Here is a 22401-nt window from a genome sequence, read left to right as displayed (position 1 = left end):
ATTCCATTGAGCCAGACGTGCATACCCTTCCCTTTTTGTAATTGATTTGAGCCCTTTGCACTTGCCTGCTTACGACCTTTCACCTTGGTTGCTTGTTTGGCCTTCCCCACTGCGACACTTGGCATCCTTGGATGACAACAAAAGATGCATGGAAACAAAGTGTTAGCACCGCTTTTAGTTCCCAACATGCATTTGAGGGTCTTGAGATCACCACCAAGGTGCCACTCTATTTCAAAGTGACCAGTGCCAGGCACATGCAAGACTTCACCATTTGATTGCCTGTGTATCACTCCTTGAATACCTGTACGGGTGAAGTACCACCTCAGACTGTCATGGTCCTCGTGCGGAAGGGTCCATGCCGCCTGCCACCATATGTTCTTCTCAGACTGCACTCCAAAGTAATCTTGCTTGCGTCGCTTTGTGTGCAAGTTATTCTCCGCATCACCTGTTTCATCTTCGCCGTCTAAGCTCTTTCGCTTCAATGCCCTGCTCATGAGTGTCAGACTTGTACGTTCCACCCTTTGGCCCTTTACAACCTGACATTCATCCAATTTGAGGACAAATATAGCCTTTCCATCCGTCTCCTCTAATGTCATATCATAAAACTGAATCATAGCTCGTTGAAGCGCCTCCACCTCGACGTAAACATTGTTAAACTTGTTGTAAGCAAAATCTTTTGAATTTGACATTGGCATGCTACCATCCACCCATCTGTAGCCGCCTAGCAAGTCGGCAATATTGTTGTTTGCTGACTTCCTTGCCATAACTATACTGTATGGTGTTGGAAGTATAGATCGTGTCATTCCTTTGCCTCGTAGACGTGCTGTGATGCAAGTATACAAAGCCCTGTATCCCTTATCACTAATACCTGCTGTGTCGCACACAGTGAGCATGTCAACGGGACTAACAATCTGCTCAAATTCCTTGAGAAAATACTTTTGAATCCTGTCACGCAACGCACCATTTACTAGATTGGTTATCATATTGATTACTTTCTGCTCTGGAATAATGTGCTCAAGGATAGACTCCTCAGTATTGGAACAACCTAATATTGCTTTAGCACATTCCCTGGACATCACATAGTTCAGAGTCAATGACATAACTATATGAAAAAGGAATGTAATGCTAGTTTTGAAGCTGTGATTACCTTGTTTGACGCACATGTCGCTTGCAAGCCCCCCCCATCTTTGGAAAGAAGACTCAGAGGCTTGCGCTTTCGCTGCCTTGCATTATATCCCACGGGGAGGTGAGTGAAATGATCGACATGTCGGCGAAGGTTCCGAGTTGAGTTTCGAAGACGGAGACAGTTCTCTATAGCTCGATCCCTCCTTTCCACACCTTTATCAAGCTTCATCTTCTGCTCTGCATCCTCCTTCTCTAGATCCTTGACTCGAGCCAGCATATGTTCCTTTGTGGCCATGAAAGTTGACGCACATTCTTCCTTTTCTGCCTTGCATAATTTTAGAAGCTTCCTGAGGTGATTTTGATTTGAGAGTTCCTGCAAGTACAAAGAATAGAGCCTCTGACAGTACCCTAAGAAACCATTATAACCATCACCCAAGAAGCGTACGACCTGCGTGATATTACGAAAAGGGGGAGGTGCACCAGTCTGTGGATCAAGGGGATAAATGCTTCCATCAGTCCAAAGATCAATGGCTTTTGCACCTTGAAGTCATAGCACCTCAGCAGGAATACATCCCTTCGTTCGATTACTTCTCATTGTGGCATACTCCTCGTCTAAGTCCACGTGCAAGCAAAACTTTGATTGCTTGTTGGTGATGTCCCGTAGAGCCATTGTACCTAGCAAATGGAGATGGAGATGTAGATGGATACAGAGATGGAAATGTGAATGGTGATGGAGATGGAGATGTAGATGGATACAGAGATGGAAATGTGGATGGTGATGGAGATGATGGAGATGATGGAGATGGAGGATGGAGGTGGAGGATGGAAATGTGGATGGTGATGGAGGAGATGAAGATGGAGATGGTGATGGAGATGGAGGTGGAGGAGATGCAGATGGATATAGAGAAATGGAGGCCTTGAGGAGATAGATATGGAGAGCTTGCTAGTGATGGAGATGGAGAGCTTCAGCTTGCAAGGATGTGTAGATCTGTACCTTCACAGGAGGGGATGGTGAGCTCTTCCATGAGAGCTGGTGGAGAGGATGATAGATATGGAGAGCTTGCTAGTGATGGAGATGGAGAGCTTCAGCTTGCAAGGATGTGTAGATCTGTACCTTCACAAGAGGGGATGGTGAGCTCTTCCATGAGAGATGGTGGAGAGGATGATGGAGTAGGAGGTCCAGATCTACAGGCCATGGCTCCTAGAGAGAGAAAAAGAAGCCCTTACCCAAGTAAAACACCCTAAACGCGTTTTAGAGAGAGAGTGTAGAGAGAGAGTGGGATCTGCAGCACCTCCAAAAAGGGAGGGAACAAAGTGACGAAAATTTTCAAACATTCTTTGTGAAAGGTACTTCACTACAAGACAAAAAGGCAGTTAGGTCCATATTCCTTCCCAAGGACAGAAGATCTAATGATTAGATTACCTTTTGGCCTATTTTCTTTTTTGTAGAAAAGGAAAAATGCATTTTCAGGCCTAGGCCACTAGCTTGGTCAAAGCTTGATTAGCATTTTAAGCATTTCACTAAGTGTCCAAATAAAAGGGCCCAAGAAGACCCCAAACAAGTCCTAATGAGTAAGGCTAATGGTTGCCTTGATACTAGGAGCATAGGTTGTGGTGCTAAAGTCTCCCCTACTTAGTGTTCCTAGTACCAACAATGAGAGGTAATGTGATTCCCATAACACTAGCACAATGAGCACAAAACAGTTACAGCCTTGGGCTTACTTATGTGCACTCTGTGTTTGTATGGTTCCGATAGTAAATTACACACCAAGCCATGGAAATAATTGGGGGTTCCCAACTTGTAAAACTGGTTAGGGTAAGTTTCCTCTGGGATTGGCCTTGTCAATGTTGGCCTATTTGGTTGAGCACGTTATTTGCCAATGCATCTATGCTCATGTCTTTAACTAGGGCCTTTTTTGGGGGGTTTTGGGCTCCTTTTCTTGTGGAGGTACATGATGATGTGTCCCTTATCTATCTCTTAGTTTGGGTGGACAACTTCTACATCTTGGCCTTGCGAGTTGTGAGCAAGGTCTATGGCCTCTTAATAGTACTCATCAAAGTTATAGTGCATAGACCTATAGAGATGGTTATGCAACCTTTTGCTCTTGAGACTGATCACATAAATCAATTGGATGAGTGATTAATCATCTAGTATTTCTCTAGGAATGTATCTCATATGTAGATACTTGGCTCTAGCAATGTAGTACCATATGGATTCTCCTTTCCCTTGCTTGATGTTCTAGATTTGAGCAATGGGACTCCATCTAGCTCCCCTAGTTTTGAGAATTCAATAATGAATGTGCCTTTCAAGACCTCATATGGGACCTTGACCTAAACAACTAGCTTGCTTTTACTTCTAGGTATAAACCAAATAAATAGATCTTGGTGGCATCAACAACCCTTCTTATAGCTTTGCAAACTTAATCAAACTTTTAAAGATGTTGAGTGAGATCCCTAGTTTCATCTTTGAGATATGGATTGGTTTGATCTTGCCCTAATATACGCCTCTCAATGCTATGTTGATGGTAACCCCATTTTCCAAGACAACCTTAGCATATCTTTCACGTATGCACGTGGTGGTGGAATGTATTAGGGTGGTTGCCCTTAACGTTCAATGCCAGTATTTGGGGTCTTATGCCTAGAGGGATTGTGGCATATGATTTCCATTGGCACTATCCTACACGTGCTTAGCTTGTTAGTTACAGGTGTGCAATGCTTGAGGATCCATTAGGTGGTTGCCCTTGTGGAATACAAGGGTTTGAAATAGCTCTTAGAGCTCATTCAACTCCTCTTCCCACACTCCCTAGAGCATCAAATGTCACAACCAGTGACCTCAATGTGCATACATACATCCAATGATAAATGTTGACCTCCTTGCAGCACACATAATGTCTGCACAATCAATCTGTCTTCCTGCAGTTCTTGAAACAGAGTTCTGCAGAGAATCGATGACTTACCCGCAGTGCTCGAAATCGCTTGCTTTCTGAAAAACAGAGGTCGTAACAACGCGCCCAAAAAACGGAGGTCGTAACGCGCCCGAAATGCATTATCGGCCCAAAAAATATAGTCCGATAGGACAGTATAGTTTCTCTATAGCTTTACTCCCGTGAAGAGAGCTCCTCAATCAGAGATCGTTTGCCAGTGCCTCCCGTAGAGCTCCCGACAAGTCGCCAACACAAATAGGGAAGAGTAGATGAAGCTCTTACCCTCGTACCGCTTCCTGTGCTTCTCTCGCTTGCAGCTCAGCCCTTAGCATGAACCAGGCTCTGATACCATGAAAAGATGCAAGGGAGAAGAGAGCTTGAGCTCTTGCAAGCACACACACACTCACAAAACCCTAAAAGAGAGCACACAAGGTGAGAGGCTCAAAATCTTCTTCTTCTTCACACAACACTCAACACACCATATACAAAGATAAGAGTACACACTATATGAAAGGTACTCAACCAAATACATACTAGGGTTCTCTGTAGTGTAAACCCAACTAAATGAGCTGGCGCTATAACTATGCCAGTTTCTAGAATGGCTATCACCACACAGCCTGTCATCCCACTGGCCGCATATCACCCATGATCTCACCAACCATACCTGATCACCCATGATCTCACCAACCATGCCAGTGGTGTAAGTGTGGGGCCTATCCCCCAGGCGGGTCATCAGTGTCCACCCCCTCACTAGATGAGCTCGATATCTCAACATATGTGTGTGTAACATATATATATATATATATATATATATATATATATATATATATATATATATATATATATATATATATATATGTATATGTACATTATATATATAGTACATATATATATATATATATATATATATACATGTACATATACATATGTATATGTAATATGTACATGTATAGATGTACATGTACATATATATGTGTGTGTGCGTGCGCGCGTGCCCATGGACACTTTTAATTGTAGTGTGAAAGGGGAAAATAAGGCTAATGGGTATAACTAATCACTATGTTAATGGAAGATTACAATTTCTCTCTCTGATCCTAGGATAATCACTCTAAGCTAAGCTAATCCAAGGCTAAACTAGGCTAATCTAGGTTAATCTAGATGTAGCTTTCTTTCATTGGTATCAGAGCATGGCTTTGATCTACATTTGAGTTAAGATTGAGAGATTTTCATGCATTTTTTAGAAAATGAGTGAGAGATGAGAATTAAGAACACACAAATGAAGACAATCATGCTACACATAGGTTCTAAATACCACTGATCTGAGAAGCACTAGTATCTAAAGTGGACTCTAAGCCTAGGGGTGAGAATGGAAGGGGCACTAATCTACCATTAGAACCACATACTGGGACAAGAGAAAAATGAACCTGATCTCCTCCTATGCTCTAAACGAGCTAGAGCTACTATTTTGTGAGCCCGCCGATGTGAAGAAGTGGGGCCTTTGCTAGAAACATTGACAGAAGTTTGTGGCAGCACTGTCGGCTCATGTCTCGCTACGCCCTTACCACCATAAACAGTGCAGTGGAAAACCCCATCAATCTTGTGTACCACAATTATTTCTTCCACATAGAGATCAGGCAAAATGAGCTTCACATCGTCCAGAGTGTAGTTGAAACACCATTTTCCCATCACCACAATGCTGAAGCAAGGCAGATACATGAACAGAATGTCCCCTTCCTTCAAGTTGCACAGGTGAGAAATGGCATAGTGCTATAACACCACATGGTACTAGGAGAGTTGTAGATCCTATTCGCCTGTTTAATAGTCTAATACAGAGAGTCAGTGGTGGTGGGCATAAACATCAGCCATAAGGGGATGAAGAAGCTTCTAAAAGCTTAGATTTTGGCTTTCAAAGCTTCAAGGCCTACAACATACATATTCATTCACAAGGGCCAGGGTTAATTTTTTATTAATATCATGCATAATGGAGGTGAATGGTGGCATGTGATTCTTAGCAATGGTGTAAATTGTTCCTCAAAGGCTTTAAACACTTAATCTTCTTCCCCTTTGCAAAGCCATGGACCTAATGGTGAGTTCTTAATTACTCTTAACCTCACCATTTGGACACCCGAGAAATCGGCTAGGTTTCCTGCCTCATTTTTACATGTTTTGATCCACTTAAACTGAACCAAATTTGACTTCATAGTTAGATAGTACACTCTTAGACCATTATATAGAACTAGAGAAATCCCAAGTCAAACATCAGGCCAAATTGCTACTGATTGACTTTCTACAAAAAAGTCAAAATAGAGAGCACTACAACTTTTTTGATTGGGTCAAAGGTGATCATATATGTGAATTGTACATGATAACGCCTCTCCATAGAGCCAAAGATCACTCAAATTGGACTTCGGGAGCTTATCCAAAGGTGATTTGACATTTTTTAGATGATGCTGAAACCTAAACCTAAAGAAAATTATAAAGAAGTCCTTGAGCATGAGGCGGGCACATCGAATGCAAGGCAAGATGCAAGGAAAGATGTTCAAGGAGCTATGCAAGAAGAGACTAAATGGCAATTTCAATGAGAGAATGCATCAAGAGGCTAATGCACCACATATGCCTAATGCTACGTAAATGCCTAAGGAAAGGGATATGAACACCACAATGTTCTTCATGCAAAACATGTTTGATAAAATGGACCAAAATTTCCAATGCATGGTGGACAAGTCCAATGATTCACTCAAGAAGAATCATTATGGATTATCTAGCTTGGAACGAGAGCTTAGCAAAGGCAATGAAACTTATGGTGAACTAATGATACATACATATGAACTGAACACATTTCGAGTCAATGGACCACAAGTTCGTAAGTCTTTTGTGGGTTCAAATGTACGTAAATGCATTGCATACTTTTCAAGCTAGTGTTTCACAAGCTATTATGACTATTGAGGATTCAAACAAGCATAAGAATGAAAGAATGGTTTTGATGTAAGAAATTGTGCACCCTAGTTTACCAACACCGATGAGCATTGAAGACTTCGTGGCATATATGGTTAACACTCAAACGGTAAGCTTTTCATTTGACAGTGGAGTGTCATTTAAACATGCCAAGTTTGCATTTGATAGAGAAGTCACTTGTTCATGTCTCATAGAGTGGATGTGGAGCTGGGAAACCTATTTCTTTGCTTTTCCATGTATTAAGCAAGAGCAAGTTGAAACAACAACTTCTTACTTTTATAGCAAAGCTAAGAAGTGGTGGTTGCAAGCGAGGTAAGATTTTGAATGGTGTTGGGAAAGTTTAGCCTATGATGTTGTGCAAAACTTTGTGGATGCTAAATGAGCTTTAGAAAGAGATGTATGCCATTTCTACATGATGATTCCTTGCCTAGCTATGCAAAGAATTATTGATATCTCTCCTTCTTTGAGCCAGCAGACCTTAAGAAGGAACACATTAAAGGGTTTGTACAAATATTAGGCGCACGATTCAAGCAAATGGTTCATGAATCATTGCAATATGGAGAAGGATAATCTCATTGCTCTTGGCAAAATCTTAGTATTGTGTGGAATTTTCCACATACACATTTCATCACTTTATGGGCATCCTATATGTAGTTCACTTTAGTCCATAGCTCCCTTGGAACACCGTCATTATTATGTGAGGAAGTTCAAAGGAAGATAGTGATACCAATGAGGCGTGTAAAGGAGGTTTTATGCATGCAATTGTGGCTAAAAATGAACTTGTGGATAGCCATGACTCTTCAAGTGAAGATGAAGTCGAAGAGGAGCAAGTGGAAGTCTCTCTTATGAGTGATGATGAATCTATTTCCGACAAAGAGGATAGCCAAGCAGATCATGTTGATGGGTCATACATGTATGGAACGCCTATGTAACAAATTAGGTGCAAAGGGTCTTTGCTTATCTTGAATCCAGAAGGATTTGCCTTTAGTAATGAGTGATGATGAATCTATTTCCCACAAAGAGGATAGCCAAGTAGATCATGTTGATGGGTCACACATGTATGGAACGCCTATGTAACAAATTAGGTGCAAAGGGACTTTGCTTATCTTGAATTGAGATGGATTTGCATTTAGTAATGATCGTGCCTGGTGTTGGACCCAGTGGCTCAATCAAGATCATCCATTCTCATAAGTCTTTGAAGAGATGCAAAATGAGGTGGTTTATGTGTTTGAGCAACCCAAGATCCCTCTACAAGAAGATGATGATACTTTTATATTGGTTCTTTCTCGAAGATCAAAGAGGGGAAGGAATGCTAAAGAAGGGTTGCATACAACCAATGTTAAAATGGCCAATGTGGGAACAAAGGGGATGCATATTTGCAATGTTTCTATGCTTAATTGCAATGTTTCTATGGTTGAAAATGGTGAGAAAATTGTAGCAAAAACCTCTACTTGGGTATCATTGAGGTCAAGCTTAAGCACACCACACACATCCCTATGCATTCGTGCTTAAAGGAGAAAAGAAAGTTGAAAATGGGAATGTTTGGACAGCCGTTAACTACTTATATGGATGCACTTCCAGCTTATGATATGTTGCCATAACGGAAGCTTGATCATGAGTATTACATTGATAAAGTGTTGGATGACACATTGATTGAGGTGTCATGTGTGGAGGATGCAATCTTAGATGCTGTCCCATGCACATGGAAGATCTGTTACAATGCATTGTGTTTGAGTAATTCTTCACAAAGGATTGGCAAATTTATGATTATGATGTTTCATATGGTCCATTGGTGACTCATAGGAACAATATGTTGGTGGTTGATGTCGATGAGTATGGTAATATCGTTCATCAACGAGGACGAGGACGTCTATGAAGATGCGGATGATAGTCTTGATAAAACGAATATATTTACTATATGAGGATGCATGTTCTATGATTTGTAGTGGAGATCTTTATGTGGATTTTGAGGATGACACTTATACTCATACTACGGAAGTTGATTTTGAGGTCACATGAGATGCATGGTACTTACTATGTGTTATGCCGTGGGGTATCATAGTGTGGTATGAGTTTCGGTCAGGTTTCCTATGAGATAGGTGGCTTCAGTATCTTGACCTTCGACAATGGAGGTCCTCTTGCATATGGGATATTGGATTTATGTTTCGGATTGATGGATGTACCAATATGTTTTCTGTTTGACCCTAGTATATGTGGTAGCCAAATTGTTTGGATTAGCGATTATGGTAGCTATCCTTTGATCCGGGTGCTTGTGCTTGAGGAGGTTAGATCGTTGGTCTTTTGGTTTACCTTTTGATCTAGGAGGTCAAAGCTTTTGATAGTTGTCCTTCGGCCACCTTTAAGGGGTCAATTGGTTCATTAAAAAAACTAGTGACTATGGCTTGTTGGATTTCTGTGATACCTTACTTGTCTTAAGCAAGTTTGTTTATGTGCTTGACATGTACTAGCTTTTAAGCTCAGCCTCACATGAATCTCAATTTGTTATTAGATTGAAGGGTCATTTATTAGATCCCTATTTAGGATATTGGAACTTATTAGTTCTTTGTGAATGTGAACATGGTATTGATTGGGGCCAATAGGGTAGAGAAGTTAAGGTTCGCGCTTTTTAAGCCGAAAGCAAGGTGACAATGGTATGTGCTTAGCTTGAGTAAGGTGCACATGGAATTTAAGGATTTAAAAAACAAAGGAAAGGGATCCAATGAGATGGTCTTCTATGTTACTCCCATCACTTTGTATGGATGAAGATGTGGTCCAATGTTTCATTCCATCAAATATGAATAAAGCATGTGTTGTCTCCATCTCAGTTAAGTGTTAATTGCCATATACCGTTACTATATCCTTTTTAGTGATGAGCATCTACCTATGTCTACTTCTTGTGGCATGAACTTTGGGACTATTAACACATCCCATTGAAAGTCTAATTTCTATTGTCCTTGCATCAAAGTCTCATACTAGTAGTATTTATAACTTTATATAGAATTCTTCTATGTTTGTGTACGAGGTATGGTAGAGGGATTCTAGTTCCAATATGGACAAAGCCTTTGAGTAGGCATATTTCTCCCCCCCCAAAATAAGATTATGGGGGGGATCCACCTACACATATTGATGATTTAGACATCTCGTTGTTGCCTATGCATTTGAAACCGCATGTATCCAATACAACTAATAACATGTTGCTCAAATGTGTGTGTGTGTGTGTGTGTGTGAGAGAGAGAGAGAGAGAGAGAGAGAGAGAGAGAGAGAGAGAGAGAGAGAGAGAGTAATTACACATTTATTATATTATGAATGACATAGAGAGAGACGAGAGTAATTACATATTCATATTATAATAATGTATAATATGTGATTAAAAATGATGAGTTATATTACTCTCTCCCTCTCTCTCTCTCTCTCTCTCACACACACACACACACACATGCATGTGCACGTACACACCCATGCATGCATGCACACACGTGCACATGCACATAGCATGTGGGCACACACACACACACACACACACACACACACACACACACACACACATGCATGCATGCACAACATACTCACATGCACGCACATTTGCGTTCACACATGCTATTTTACTTGAAACACTCTACCAACTAATAAAACCCGATGTAGCACAACCACCCTACTTTTACTAACTACCCTATATATCCTCCTCGATCTAATCTAATACTATTAACAAGGAAACAAAGAGAAGCCATGTGGCTATAAAATCTTGGATGCTGAGTGATGTCTTAAGGTGATGTGGAAAGAAGCTCATTTTGTTTCTATATGGGCTTTGATGGGGAAGGAACATGCATGTATAGTAGGAAAGACTTTAATGAGGATATTCTTCATAAAGAAGGAAGAACCTTGGGATATAATTTCTATATGGGCTTTGATGGGGAAGGAACATGCATGTATAGTAGGAAAGACTTTAATGAGGATATTCTTCATAAAGAAGGAAGAACCTTGGGATATAATTTCTTTTATGCATCATCTGATAGTCATGTTCGTGTCTAGCACAAACACTCTTCTTGGGATATTCTTCATAAAGAAGGAAGAACCTTGGGATATAATTTCTTTTATGCATCATCTGATAGTCATGTTCGTGTCTAGCACAAACACTCTTCATTAAGATTGTCTAGCATAAGCACTCTTCATTAATGTAATCTTCATAAAGAGTGTTTGTAATAGCACACACACTCTTTATTAATGTTTGTGCTAGAATCTTGGATTCAACTTAGCTCATGTGCAAAAGATTTGCAATACCTAATGTCAAGGGACAAAAGAGCCCTTAGTTTTGCACCAACTTTGAACTATGCTATAATTCCCAAGACAAACATGCCTAGATTACTACACTTGTCTTCTTTTGCGTGTGGAGATCTAATGCCTTTGGAAAAATAAAGGGTCTTGCCCACCAGAAGTGAGAAGGTCCAACAATAAACAAAGCGACATGCAAGTTTCTTCTTACTTGCGAAAAACATACATCTTGTCAATTCACTATGGTGACAATGAAAATGCTTTGATGTGAATAAATTTTCAAATAGATAGCTTATGTTTGCTATAGTTTTATATTCCTCTTTTACATTAACAAGTTTTAAGTTGTGGACTAATTGAGAAACAATTTGGTTTGCATTTATTTTATGGTAAGCATTCAAAACATGTATGAGAAGACTATGAAAAGCGACATGCAAGTTTCTTCTTACTTGCGAAAAACATACATCTTGTCAATTCACTATGGTGACAATGAAAATGCTTTGATGTGAATAAATTTTCAAATAGATAGCTTATGTTTGCTATAGTTTTATATTCCTCTTTTACATTAACAAGTTTTAAGTTGTGGACTAATTGAGAAACAATTTGGTTTGCATTTATTTTATGGTAAGCATTCAAAACATGTATGAGAAGACTATGAAAAGCGACATGCAAGTTTCTTCTTACTTGCGAAAAACATACATCTTGTCAATTCACTATGGTGACAATGAAAATGCTTTGATGTGAATAAATTTTCAAATAGATAGCTTATGTTTGCTATAGTTTTATATTCCTCTTTTACATTAACAAGTTTTAAGTTGTGGACTAATTGAGAAACAATTTGGTTTGAATTTATTTTATGGTAAGCATTCAAAACATGTATGAGAAGACTATGAAAATAAAGCCGTTTATTTTATGGTAGTGCAACTCATTCAAAACATATAAGAGAAGACTATGAAAATAAAGTCATTTCCTTTTATACTTCTTATAACTCTTGGTACAATCACCACTACATGCGATCTCTACGAGAAATGGGTTATGTTGACCTATCAAGCCATGCTCATGCATATAAAAACGTTCAACTGTGGCATGATTAGTTAAGATTCCCTCGGAAGTCAGTGCTCTGGAGTATTTCATGATTATTGCAGGCACGGCTTCGGATTCTGCTCCCTTGTAATTCCCGGCACTATATATTGGTCGTGCTATGGGGGAGACAGTTGTAGAGGTGCTCACTTTATGTAATGTTGTTCTTAAGAAACTTCATTGCTCTTTAGAGGAGTGTGAGTGAGGTATAAATGATTCACAATTATGATTTGTGCTTATTATATAATCAATGCTTTCATGAAAATAAATATCATATAGTTGTTATTTGGGGCAATATATATAAACATAAGTGAGAAACAATAATTAAATTTGTGGAAGGGGTAATGTGTCCCAAGATGTGAGGCCTTTACGTTTGCCGACAGGACTCACTACTATCTATTCTTCTTCTTCTTCTTCTTCAGAAGAAGACCATTTTGCTGCTTCCTCTACAACCTTGGACTTTTCCGAGTAGGTAGCACCCCTTGTGCACTGTATAAAACTGTGTTGATCTGAATTTTGTTTTGTTGTTTAGGGGCGTAGCCATGACCATAATCTCGTGTACCTCTTCATATCCTTCTTCTTTTTCTTCTCATGCCTGCAGCAGCAGCAGCAGGGCAGCCTGCCGCCTCCGCCATCGTAGCCTATCTGCTGCTTTTTCTCGAGTGTCCTCCCTCTGGCCTGCGTGTTGGGCGGCCAAGCCTGCGTGTTGGGCGGACAAAACAAGCTCTGGTGGACTTCACCTCCGTGCTGCTCTCAAGCAGGCTATCAACGAACCCCTCTCTCGAGGTACCCATTTCTTTTGTATAGATCAGGGTTACATCACCCAGATCCCAATCATATCAGGGAATTATAGATTGCCCAGAGATCAGAGTTTACATCACGTAGTTTCGAAGAAAAACAAATATTAACAAATTAAATGCCCAACAGTTTCAATTCTGAACTGAAAAAATTGGTTTCTTACCACGTGTTTCAATGAATCTATGCATGCATGCCATAACCCACAGGCTTCAGAGAGAAAAACGTTAAGATATGTTTTTTTTGTTTGAAAAGTAATTTGAATGACTCAGCCTCTTTTGCATTCAAAGCACATAATTTCGAAGGGCTCATTTGCAAAGCACTTATTGTGTAGTAACAATGAAGATTGCAGATGTAAGGACAGGTGAAATTGTGATATTAGGGAAACGCAGTTTCAGCCAATCCTTGTCCAACATGTCAGCCAAAAACTAGGGGTAGCAACCCATTTCCCTAGTTTGAGGAATGCCTTACATGGCCAGCCTGATTGCCATGGATTTGGGGTGTGATGCTTGAGACGTTGGGCTCTTGCTCAAGTCAGCTTGTGCAAAATGATGGAGAGGACAAGATTCTGCTAAGTCATGCCCAGGATTACATTATGAGGAAGTTGAGGTGTTATATCTTTGAATATTCCAGTAGGTGAATGTTTCAATGTTGGCCGAGTAGGCGTCAAGGTTCATAATTCCTGTAACTTAAGACCAACACAAGAAGCAGTATAGAAGAGAGGGGGGAGGGGAGGTGGTTCTATATCTGCTCCGGCTGTTGGTCTCTTTATGGAGGACATACCCACCCAGGCTCTTCTGAGATCATATAATATTTTCTATCACTGATTTAAAAACCCATGTTCTCTCTTAATCCAATCGGCTCAGGTTTGGAATGTTTGGTTTCAAAGGTCCCCACTCTGATGAGAAGCCACGTAGACAACCACAAAGGCAATTCTTGACACCACAATTACCCCTAGAAATTGTTGGGGGTATTGATTGCATTAGTAGTCCAAAAAAGAAGTACAAGCATGTAGTGTAAACTACCACAATAATTAAATAGACCTATTTAAAAATATAGACATAGTATCATGTATGATTGCTAACATAACAATGCTACTTTAGTTCTCGATATGTTAACGGAGAAAAGAAAGTGCAGTGCCTGGCACAAAGTTGGGCAGGCAGCAGCAGCAGGGCATAGGTTGTGGTTTTGAAAGTTCATGACCACTAGGCTCCAGCATATGTACCAATTGACCGGATAAACCACATTTACGAGGAGCCTAGCATATAAGAAGATTGCCTCTTTGTTAAACATGCACTAGGTGGATTAGCGTTACATGATCATACCATCTATGTATTTATAAGGATCAAACCAACCCATTCTATCTTGCTTTACACATCACAATTGTCGTTAGATAAATCGAAGATACAATAAGAGGGGGGATAAGAGGGGGGGAGGCAAGCTCACCACACCGAGCCAAGTGGATGAATGAGTGAATAATGGGGAATTCCTTATATAGTGAAGTAGGGACCTGGCCGACTCCCTCTAGGGCTGGCCGACGGGCCTTAGACAAATAAATAGGAGAAAATCCAGTAAAATCCCAGATAAATAGTAAAGACCCAAAACACTGAGATGCACAATTCTAACACCCCCTTTGCAGCTCATAGTGTGCAAGAGTCGGAAGAAGATAAGTCGATGATGATGCAACCATGGACCCTCGAGCACCGCAAGTACTGGAATCACCTGAGAGAGAGCACCCACCAACTTGTTTCTTCAAAACAAGATGCCACCACGAACAGCAAGGAACTTTGCTTGGCCATGAATTCCCACACAAGTGTGCAGTGAACTCCAAAAATAGATGATGAGCTGCTGGACACATGGCGCCCATAATCCCCAACAGTGTGGGACGGAACACATCACGTCCCAAAAGCCTCGAACAATGAACTTGGAACAGATCCAGTTCATAATCTCTGTTGTACCAAAGATAACCAAGTGCTGCCAGATGTCTAATGCTTGGAACTCCGAATCACGGTCCCCATGCACCAGTAGGTGGAGCTGTAATTATTAGCCCCCTCTCCCGCCCACAAGCCTCTTCTGGCTGGAAGCACATGGGGGGAAACTGCATGTGTACTAGAGAAGCACACCACCCGGGGTCTCCTGAGGCGGAAGCGCCCTGGAAGCCCTAGAAGTGGTACTAGAATCTGTACCACTATTGTGTGTCGTGTCTTTATCTTTTCTTTGAGATGAAGCCTTGCTCTTAGTCTTGTCCTTCTTCTTGGACAAACAATCTTTGGACAGATAGCCTCTTTTTCCACAAGTAAAGCAGAGACTCTGACCTTTCTTCTGAACTGAGGAAAGTGCCTGGTCAGAATTGTTGACTGACACCTTCAACTTACCCTGTGATGGATCGATTCCACAGTGTTGTCTACCTTGCTAGCTGAGCATCTAGGGGCAGAGGGACTAGTTCTAGAACCCGCAATTCCCAAGGAAGTGGTGGCGGAGACATCATTGGAGACAAAAGGTCTAGTAGCCATGCTATTAGAGTTCCGGCTGATGTGTGGAGAGCATCTTTTGCTCTTATGCTCCCAAGTTAAGCAAGAGGGGATGTCACGTACACACTCTTTGAGTGTGACGTGGACATGGCGGATTCAAGTGTTTGTAAGGGCTATTGTGTGAGATAATTGTAATATTGTCTAAGCGCCCAATGAGCAGCCCAATGTGGACAGAATTATTGTGCGAGATCATGGACTAGCTTCGAGGTTTGGGGAAGCTTGAAGCTAGGTAGGCTGATTGACGAGCTGAGTTAGGGATAGACTAACGGGCGGGCGCCCAAGTGTGGATGCCCGATGACCGGCCAAGAGTCTATAAAAGGGTGGCGAAGGTTAGTCATTAGTTGATTTGACAGGGTCCTGTCATCCTGAGAGAGCTTGATGAATGGGGAGTCCGGGCCATATTGGAGTGGGGGGAAGCGATCCATCCTGAGTCCCTGCCTCGTGAGGTGCATACTCGGCTATACCATGACTCGTGCCCATCTATTGCTAGGTGTTGGGAGGATTGTAGGGCGAGCCTCGGGAGTCTCCAGAGGGCAATGGCACTAATCCTGTGAATGTATGTGATTGTCTGGAAGAGTGCTTCTACTACCATGGGTGCTGCAGCAAACTCTGCTAGGATAATATCATGTGGGACCGATGGTTGTTCCGTATCATATGGGAGAGCAACATGACCTGAGGCCTCTTTTTCCTCGGCCATTTGGCCACTATAAGATCAGGCGCCTAGAAGGGTGCTCCATACATCAATGCCGGAGTGACCAAGGTGTCAAATAGCCATGCTGCAGAGGCTAGACTAAGGCGAGGACCTCGTGAACCAGGTGCATACTCGGCTATACCATGACTCGTGCCCATCTGTTGCTAGCTGTTGGGAGGACTATAGGGCGAGCCTCGGGAGTCTCCAGAGGGCCATGGCACTGATCCTGTGAATGTATGTGACTGTATGGAACAAACTTTGCTAGGATAATATCATGTGGGACCGATGGTTGTTGCGTATCATACGGGAGAGCATCATGACCTAAGGCCTCTTTATCCTTGGCCATTTGGCCGCTATAAGATCAGGCGCCGAGAAGGGTGCTCCATAACATCAATGTCGGAGTGACCAATGTGTCAAATAGCCGCATCTTGGTCCTTGGCTTTTGGAAGTGGGCTTGGAAGCATTGTCTCTCCTTGAGAGCAAGAGAAGCATACCCTCGCCTTAGTCTAGTCTCTGCAGCATGGCTCCTCATCGAGAAGATTGGTCTTGTAAAAGTGACTCCCAAGTACACATATGAGTATGCAATCTCCATTGGGCTGCCCATGTAGGTGAAACTCAATCGAGATGTCAAATGAGGGGATGTGTGGAAGAACATAACCTTGGTTTCCCAGAGGTTTATTGTGAGATCCTGTTGTGCACAAAGGTCCTGTAATGTGTCAAGATGCCTTTGGAGAGCCTCTGGAGAATCTGCAATAAGCACAATGTCATCAGCATAAAGTATGGAAACAAGGATGCGTGCATGTGATACGCCTCCTCCCCTCCTCTAGCAATGGGGCCAAAATCTTGTCGATGTAGAGGCCAAGGACAATGGGAGACACTGGGCATCCTTGCTTCACTCCAATGGTACTGGAGGTCTCCTTTGATAATCCTCTTGGGCATCTCACCCGCCCTATGACCGACTCATATAATGCCATGATCCTCCAAATCATGTGTGATGGTAGCCCCAAATCTTGGAGTCTCTGTAGTAGTCTGGCTCGAGGCACTGTATTAAATGCTTTGTGGATATCCACAAAGCAACACTAAACCCGTTGGGCCTCTTTTATAATGGCTCGGAGGGTGAAGATGTGATCCAAAGTGGAGAATGACCTACGGAAGTCTGCTTGCCCTGATTCTCTGTTCCCATGTCTCTCTGCTAGTGTGTTGAGCTCAAGCTCAAGTAGTGACCCATAAAGTTTGGCCATTGTGTTGCCAATCATAATAGTCTTGTAATTGTTGGTCCATGGGATCTCCGGCTTTATGGATGGGTGTGATGATATGGGCTGTCTAGGTGGGTGGGAAGCCTTCTGAAAGAGCCCAGGTGAACATTTGGGCGAGGAGGGGTGCCATAGTCTCCCCCGCATGGGAGATGTGCTCTGCCAAGAGGCCCTTGTGGTCTTGTGATCTACGGTTTTTGAGTCTTCGGATGGCTGGGGCTACCATGCCAAGTGTGAAGGTGGATGTGATGCGACATGGATGTGATGTTGGTGGGATGGGGGGCTGATCTGGTACTTCGTATAGGGATCGTGCATATGTGTGCCATATGGATGGAGATGTGATGGGTGTGGGTGGGCGCTCGTATTTTCTTCTAGCCCTCAGTACAATTCACACCTTTGAGAGATTGGTATAAGTCCTTGTATTGGCCCTCAACATGTGCTTGTTTGTTACGTCTGGTTGTGTATTGGTTAATCCTTTGTGCATCTCACTCTTGGATTTGGCCAGTTGCAACCTCATGTAAGAGACGCTCATGTGTTGTGGCATTCCTCGTCATATCAATCATGAGAGAGAGAGAGAGAAAGAAAGAAAGATATATTAACGTCTGCAAAAGGCCAAAATTGGCCTTTTGAGACAAACAAGTAGTACAATGATGTTCCTCCAGTCATCGAGAGGAAAATGTGGAGTGAGAATAAAATGTACAAGTATGACAACACGACCATAGGGGACTCAATGGTGGTGTACAAACGAGAGGGTGTGGATGGAGTACTAGGGCTACTAATGCATCTCTATATGCTGAAGCGGTGATACAAGTATGATATGTTATCTACTCCTAACTGCATCGAGTCCCATAGTCTCGGTACAATATGTCATACATCTGATCTGAGGATGCCGTAAATGTCTGGAACATGCGTCTTGGATCAGAGCGAAAATGTGCCAGCTACTCCTGGACCTCCTGCTGGTGTCGAGACCGGATGGCCGCGATCTCTCTGTGGTGTACCCGTGGTGTCTGGTAGCCGGCTAGCCTGGGTCGTCGCCTAGCTCGAATCTCCTCCGCTCGCTGAGATGTCACTCCCAATGTGTGTGGCTGGGCTACTGGTGCCAATCTCTGGAAGAAGTCAGTCAATTGGGACTGTCTTCCTCTGCTATGATGTGTGGGTGTCTGAAGTAAGATCTCCTTGTGTCTCTGTAGTGCTAGTAGTAGTCTGCCTAGCTATCTCTGGTCCGATCTCTCCTAGATCTGTCTAAGTGATGTGGTCCCTCTAAAAACCTCAGGATAGCATGCCTTGATCTCTTGCAAAGCACCACACTGGCAAACAAAATGCTCCTCTGTCTCTACCCCCGTCTGACAGAATCTGCAAATGTGCTCTGCTCGAGGGATGCATGCTGCTCTCCCAGTCTCGATCTCTAGTTGGTGTGATGAGACCCTTAGTCGCCCAATGGTTACTCTGGCTCCATGTGATAAGTGGACCTCCAAGTATCGTGGTCGCTGGATGAAGCCGTCTGTGGAGGTGCTCAAGAAGTGGTCTCTGTAGTAGAGCATCTTCGCTGGGAGTGGCTGAGTGGGAGATAGCCAAGTCTCCTGTATGTGGCCTGGCCAAATGTCATGTCTCATGACTCTGTTCCTCTCTGTCTGAGAGAGGCGTCTGTGTGGTGCAGCTAGGTCATACTGTAAGGGTGGTAATCTGTCAATATCAATCCTGTGTGATGATATCCACTGTACCACCTGGGAGTACCATGACCAGGTATGTCCCTCCTCAGCAAGCTGTCTGGATGCCTCAAAAGCAGCCCAAGATACCCGATTTAGTGGGAGCTCCTGCATCCTGTGTATAAAAGATATAGTCTTGAACATGGCCTCTACTAACATAGGTGGTAGAGCAAACTCCGCTCGAAGGATATCATGTACTGAAGGTTTGCTGCGGATCATCCGTGAGAGCATCAAAATCTGAGGACGCTCTGTCACCAATTGGCCGACCATTTGGTGTATCTCCAGTTTTTGTGTCTCGTTCACTTGAGGCCAGGCCGGTGTCTCATGTGAAGAGGCCAGTATTTTTGCTTGACATGGACGGGAGCCAGATTGGTGCCACCCGTGTGTTAGCAGGAAGGTGTCGTATGGACGGGAGCTAGACTGGTGCCACCCGTGTATGACCTGGACTGTGTTCTATCCATGGGATTGTCACGCCATGGAAGAGCCAGTATTCGTGCCGTGTCTTGCCTATGGGACTGTCACTCCATAGGGAGGCTCGTGCCTAGAACTGTGTCTTGCCTATGGGACTGTCACTCCATAGGAAGACCAGGATTTATGTTTTATCTTGTGCCATTTTTGTGCGCCCGACAGATATTTTGTACTTGTTCCATGAACGGGAGATATGTCCATGATACTATTTGCACATGCACTCATGTTCTGCATCTTGTATTTTTGTGTTTGCTTGTTTAACGTGTCACTTACTGAGCGGGGACGCCTGCCAGTGAGTCGTGAAGTTTGCTCTGTCTTCTGACGAGTTTTGTTGCATGTGAACAGGTGGTAAGTGTACTGCACATGTTGGTTTAATAGTTTATTTTCTAACCTTTTGTTTTATAAGGCTATATGTTCACACTCACTTAAAAGTGGGCACCCACTTTGGGCACCCACTTAGGGGCCAAGGTGGGGAGCCACACTTCACTTGTGTGTGTGTGTGGGCGTGGGTGCATGGTCACCTACCCAACCCACCATGGAACTGGCCGCCCACATGCAAACGTGGGGAGCCAGCCAAATCAAATTGTTTTACTCCCCTTCCAACCTTAAAAAAAAAAAAAGAGCCACGACCTCTATCAAGGGCAGCCCGGCGATCACCTCTTCCGCTTCAGGCTGCGCCAACTTCATCCTTTCAGCAGTCGGCGACCTCCTATGTCCGGTAGGCTGCGCCTGTCTACAGCAGGCTATTAGGCGCCTCCATCTCTTCCACGCCTCTTCAGGCTGCAGCCAGGCATCTCCTTCCGTACAAGCGGCTGCCTCCTCTGCTCAGTGGCTGCTGCCCCTCCTCCTGTTCAGGCTGCGCTGCCTACCTCAGCACCCGACTGTGTATCCACCACCAGCAAGCTGCACTCCAGCTCCAGCAGGCGACTTTGTATGTATAGCTACAGCCAGGCGACTGTGTGTGTGCATCTACAGTCAGGCGACCATACAAGTTGCACAGCTTTCCACAGTAGGTGGCTGTGTATTCGTTCTCCAGCTTTTGTGCTCCTACAGTTAAGCGGCCGGCGGCTGTACTCTGCAAACAAGCGGCCACATCTCCATCTTCTGAAGGCTGCTCATCCTCTCCTCAGGCGGCTGTACCTTCCATGCGTAGCTGCTGTTCCTTCAGTTGGTAGCTGTGCTCCTACAGCCAGGTGACTCCTCCTACGTCTCCTCCTCCAAAAGAAGGTGGCTGTGCCCTGCACAGCAGGTGGTTGTTTTTACTTTGCAGGCGGTTGTACCTCCTTTACATAGGAGGCATCTCCTTTCTTCAGGAGGTTATACTTTTCCCAGAACAACTACTCCTCTCGACTTGCTGCTGTGTCTCGGTGTCCTTCTCAAGTAGCTGCACACAGACACCATGGGTATTGGTCTTCCATCTGCCATCCACAAGTAAGTGAATTTTCATTTTTAAGTAAAGTACTTTGTGATAAATCTGATAAGGGATCTCTCCATTGCAACACCTGTTCGGTGCCGGGTAGTCCAAGCTCTTGGACAACCACGGTCCAAAGGTGCTGAGATCGGGAGAGCCAGGTGTTAGTACGAGAGCGCCGGTTTGTGCGTGGTCCTGGAACACCAGTGGGGCGCTCTCCGCGGAATCATGTGAAGGCATAGGACCGTAGAGACTGGACCACTCAAGTACTTCGAACGTCGACTTCGAGCCTTTTGTTTGGTACTGTATTCATTTGTACATGGACATCATCTGGTTCTTGGAACCCATGGAGCATTGTATTTGTTAAATACTCCCAATAATATATTATATATTGAGGGGGGGGTCGGCCCGTTCCGGCCCCAGTGCTGGTGTCCTTCTATCTCATTCCATTTCATTTCAATTTCAAGTTGTTATTAAGTTGTCCATTTTCAAATTGTGGTATTAAGTTGTGCTATTGTTGGGGTAAAGGCACTATGCCCACCCTTATAGTGTGTACAAGCCCATAAGTTATAGTACATAGTACACTTAGTACTTTTAATGTACTAAGTGCACTATGTGTACTAGTGCAATATACATGTGTGATAGGGGAGTCACACACTCACACACTTGGTGAGTTGACTTATCCCCACAACTCTCTCTCTCTCTCTCTCTCTCTCCCATGCTTCTCTGTGTATGTCTCCCACACATGAACTCTAACCCTAATTCTTCTAACTCCCATTCAACTGGTATCAAAGCACAGGCAAAGGCAAGAGCAATTGAGGACTGAATTTCAGTCGCATCTGTTGGATAGAGTCGCTGCAAAACCATACAGGCTGAATTGATGATTGTAGCTTTCGTTTCAGCACTGTAGTAACCTGCAGAAGTTGAGGTAGCGAGGAGGCCAGCGCATCACCCCCTCCCATGAGGAGTAGCTGTGGTGCGTGTACCAGCGAAGCCCTGGCTGCAGCGTAGGTAGCCAACAGCCAGGCGGAAACGGCGTAGGCTGCAGGCGTGTTAATCGTGAGCGAGCGCATCGTAGCGTAAGGACACGTATGCGAAGGCAGTAAGGCTGTATGAGCGCTGGGCATTAGAGCGATTCAAATCGTAGGCCCTTTCAACACCTGCCCGACTAGCGATTCAAGAAAGTCGCCTAGTCG

At 43.4% G+C, this 22401-nt stretch overlaps 1 protein-coding gene across 5 annotated transcripts in view; it reads left to right on the top strand.

The window, feature by feature from the left end:
* The first annotated feature begins 12678 nt into the window (after positions 1 to 12678).
* Positions 12679 to 22401, top strand: part of LOC147613869 (phosphoglycerate mutase-like protein) — a 49083-nt gene continuing 39360 nt past the window's right edge. The window contains exons 1-2 of one of the 5 annotated variants that reach the window (XM_086781847.1): positions 12679 to 12818; positions 12952 to 13136. Coding sequence is in view for 1 of the 5 variants with exons in the window: in XM_086781844.1 (XP_086637970.1) it covers positions 12893 to 13136 (244 nt within the window). In the remaining 4 variants the exon portion in view is untranslated. The other 4 variants (XM_086781848.1, XM_086781846.1, XM_086781845.1 and 1 more) reach the window with 4 other exon arrangements.

This window comes from Cibotium barometz, chromosome 43, assembly GCF_041138505.1.
Source record: "Cibotium barometz isolate CiBa-2024 chromosome 43, ASM4113850v1, whole genome shotgun sequence".
NCBI classification, from domain to species: Eukaryota; Viridiplantae; Streptophyta; class Polypodiopsida; order Cyatheales; family Cibotiaceae; genus Cibotium; species Cibotium barometz.
Note: the sequence above shows the minus strand (reverse complement) of the source record. Positions and strands in the feature narration are given on the sequence as shown.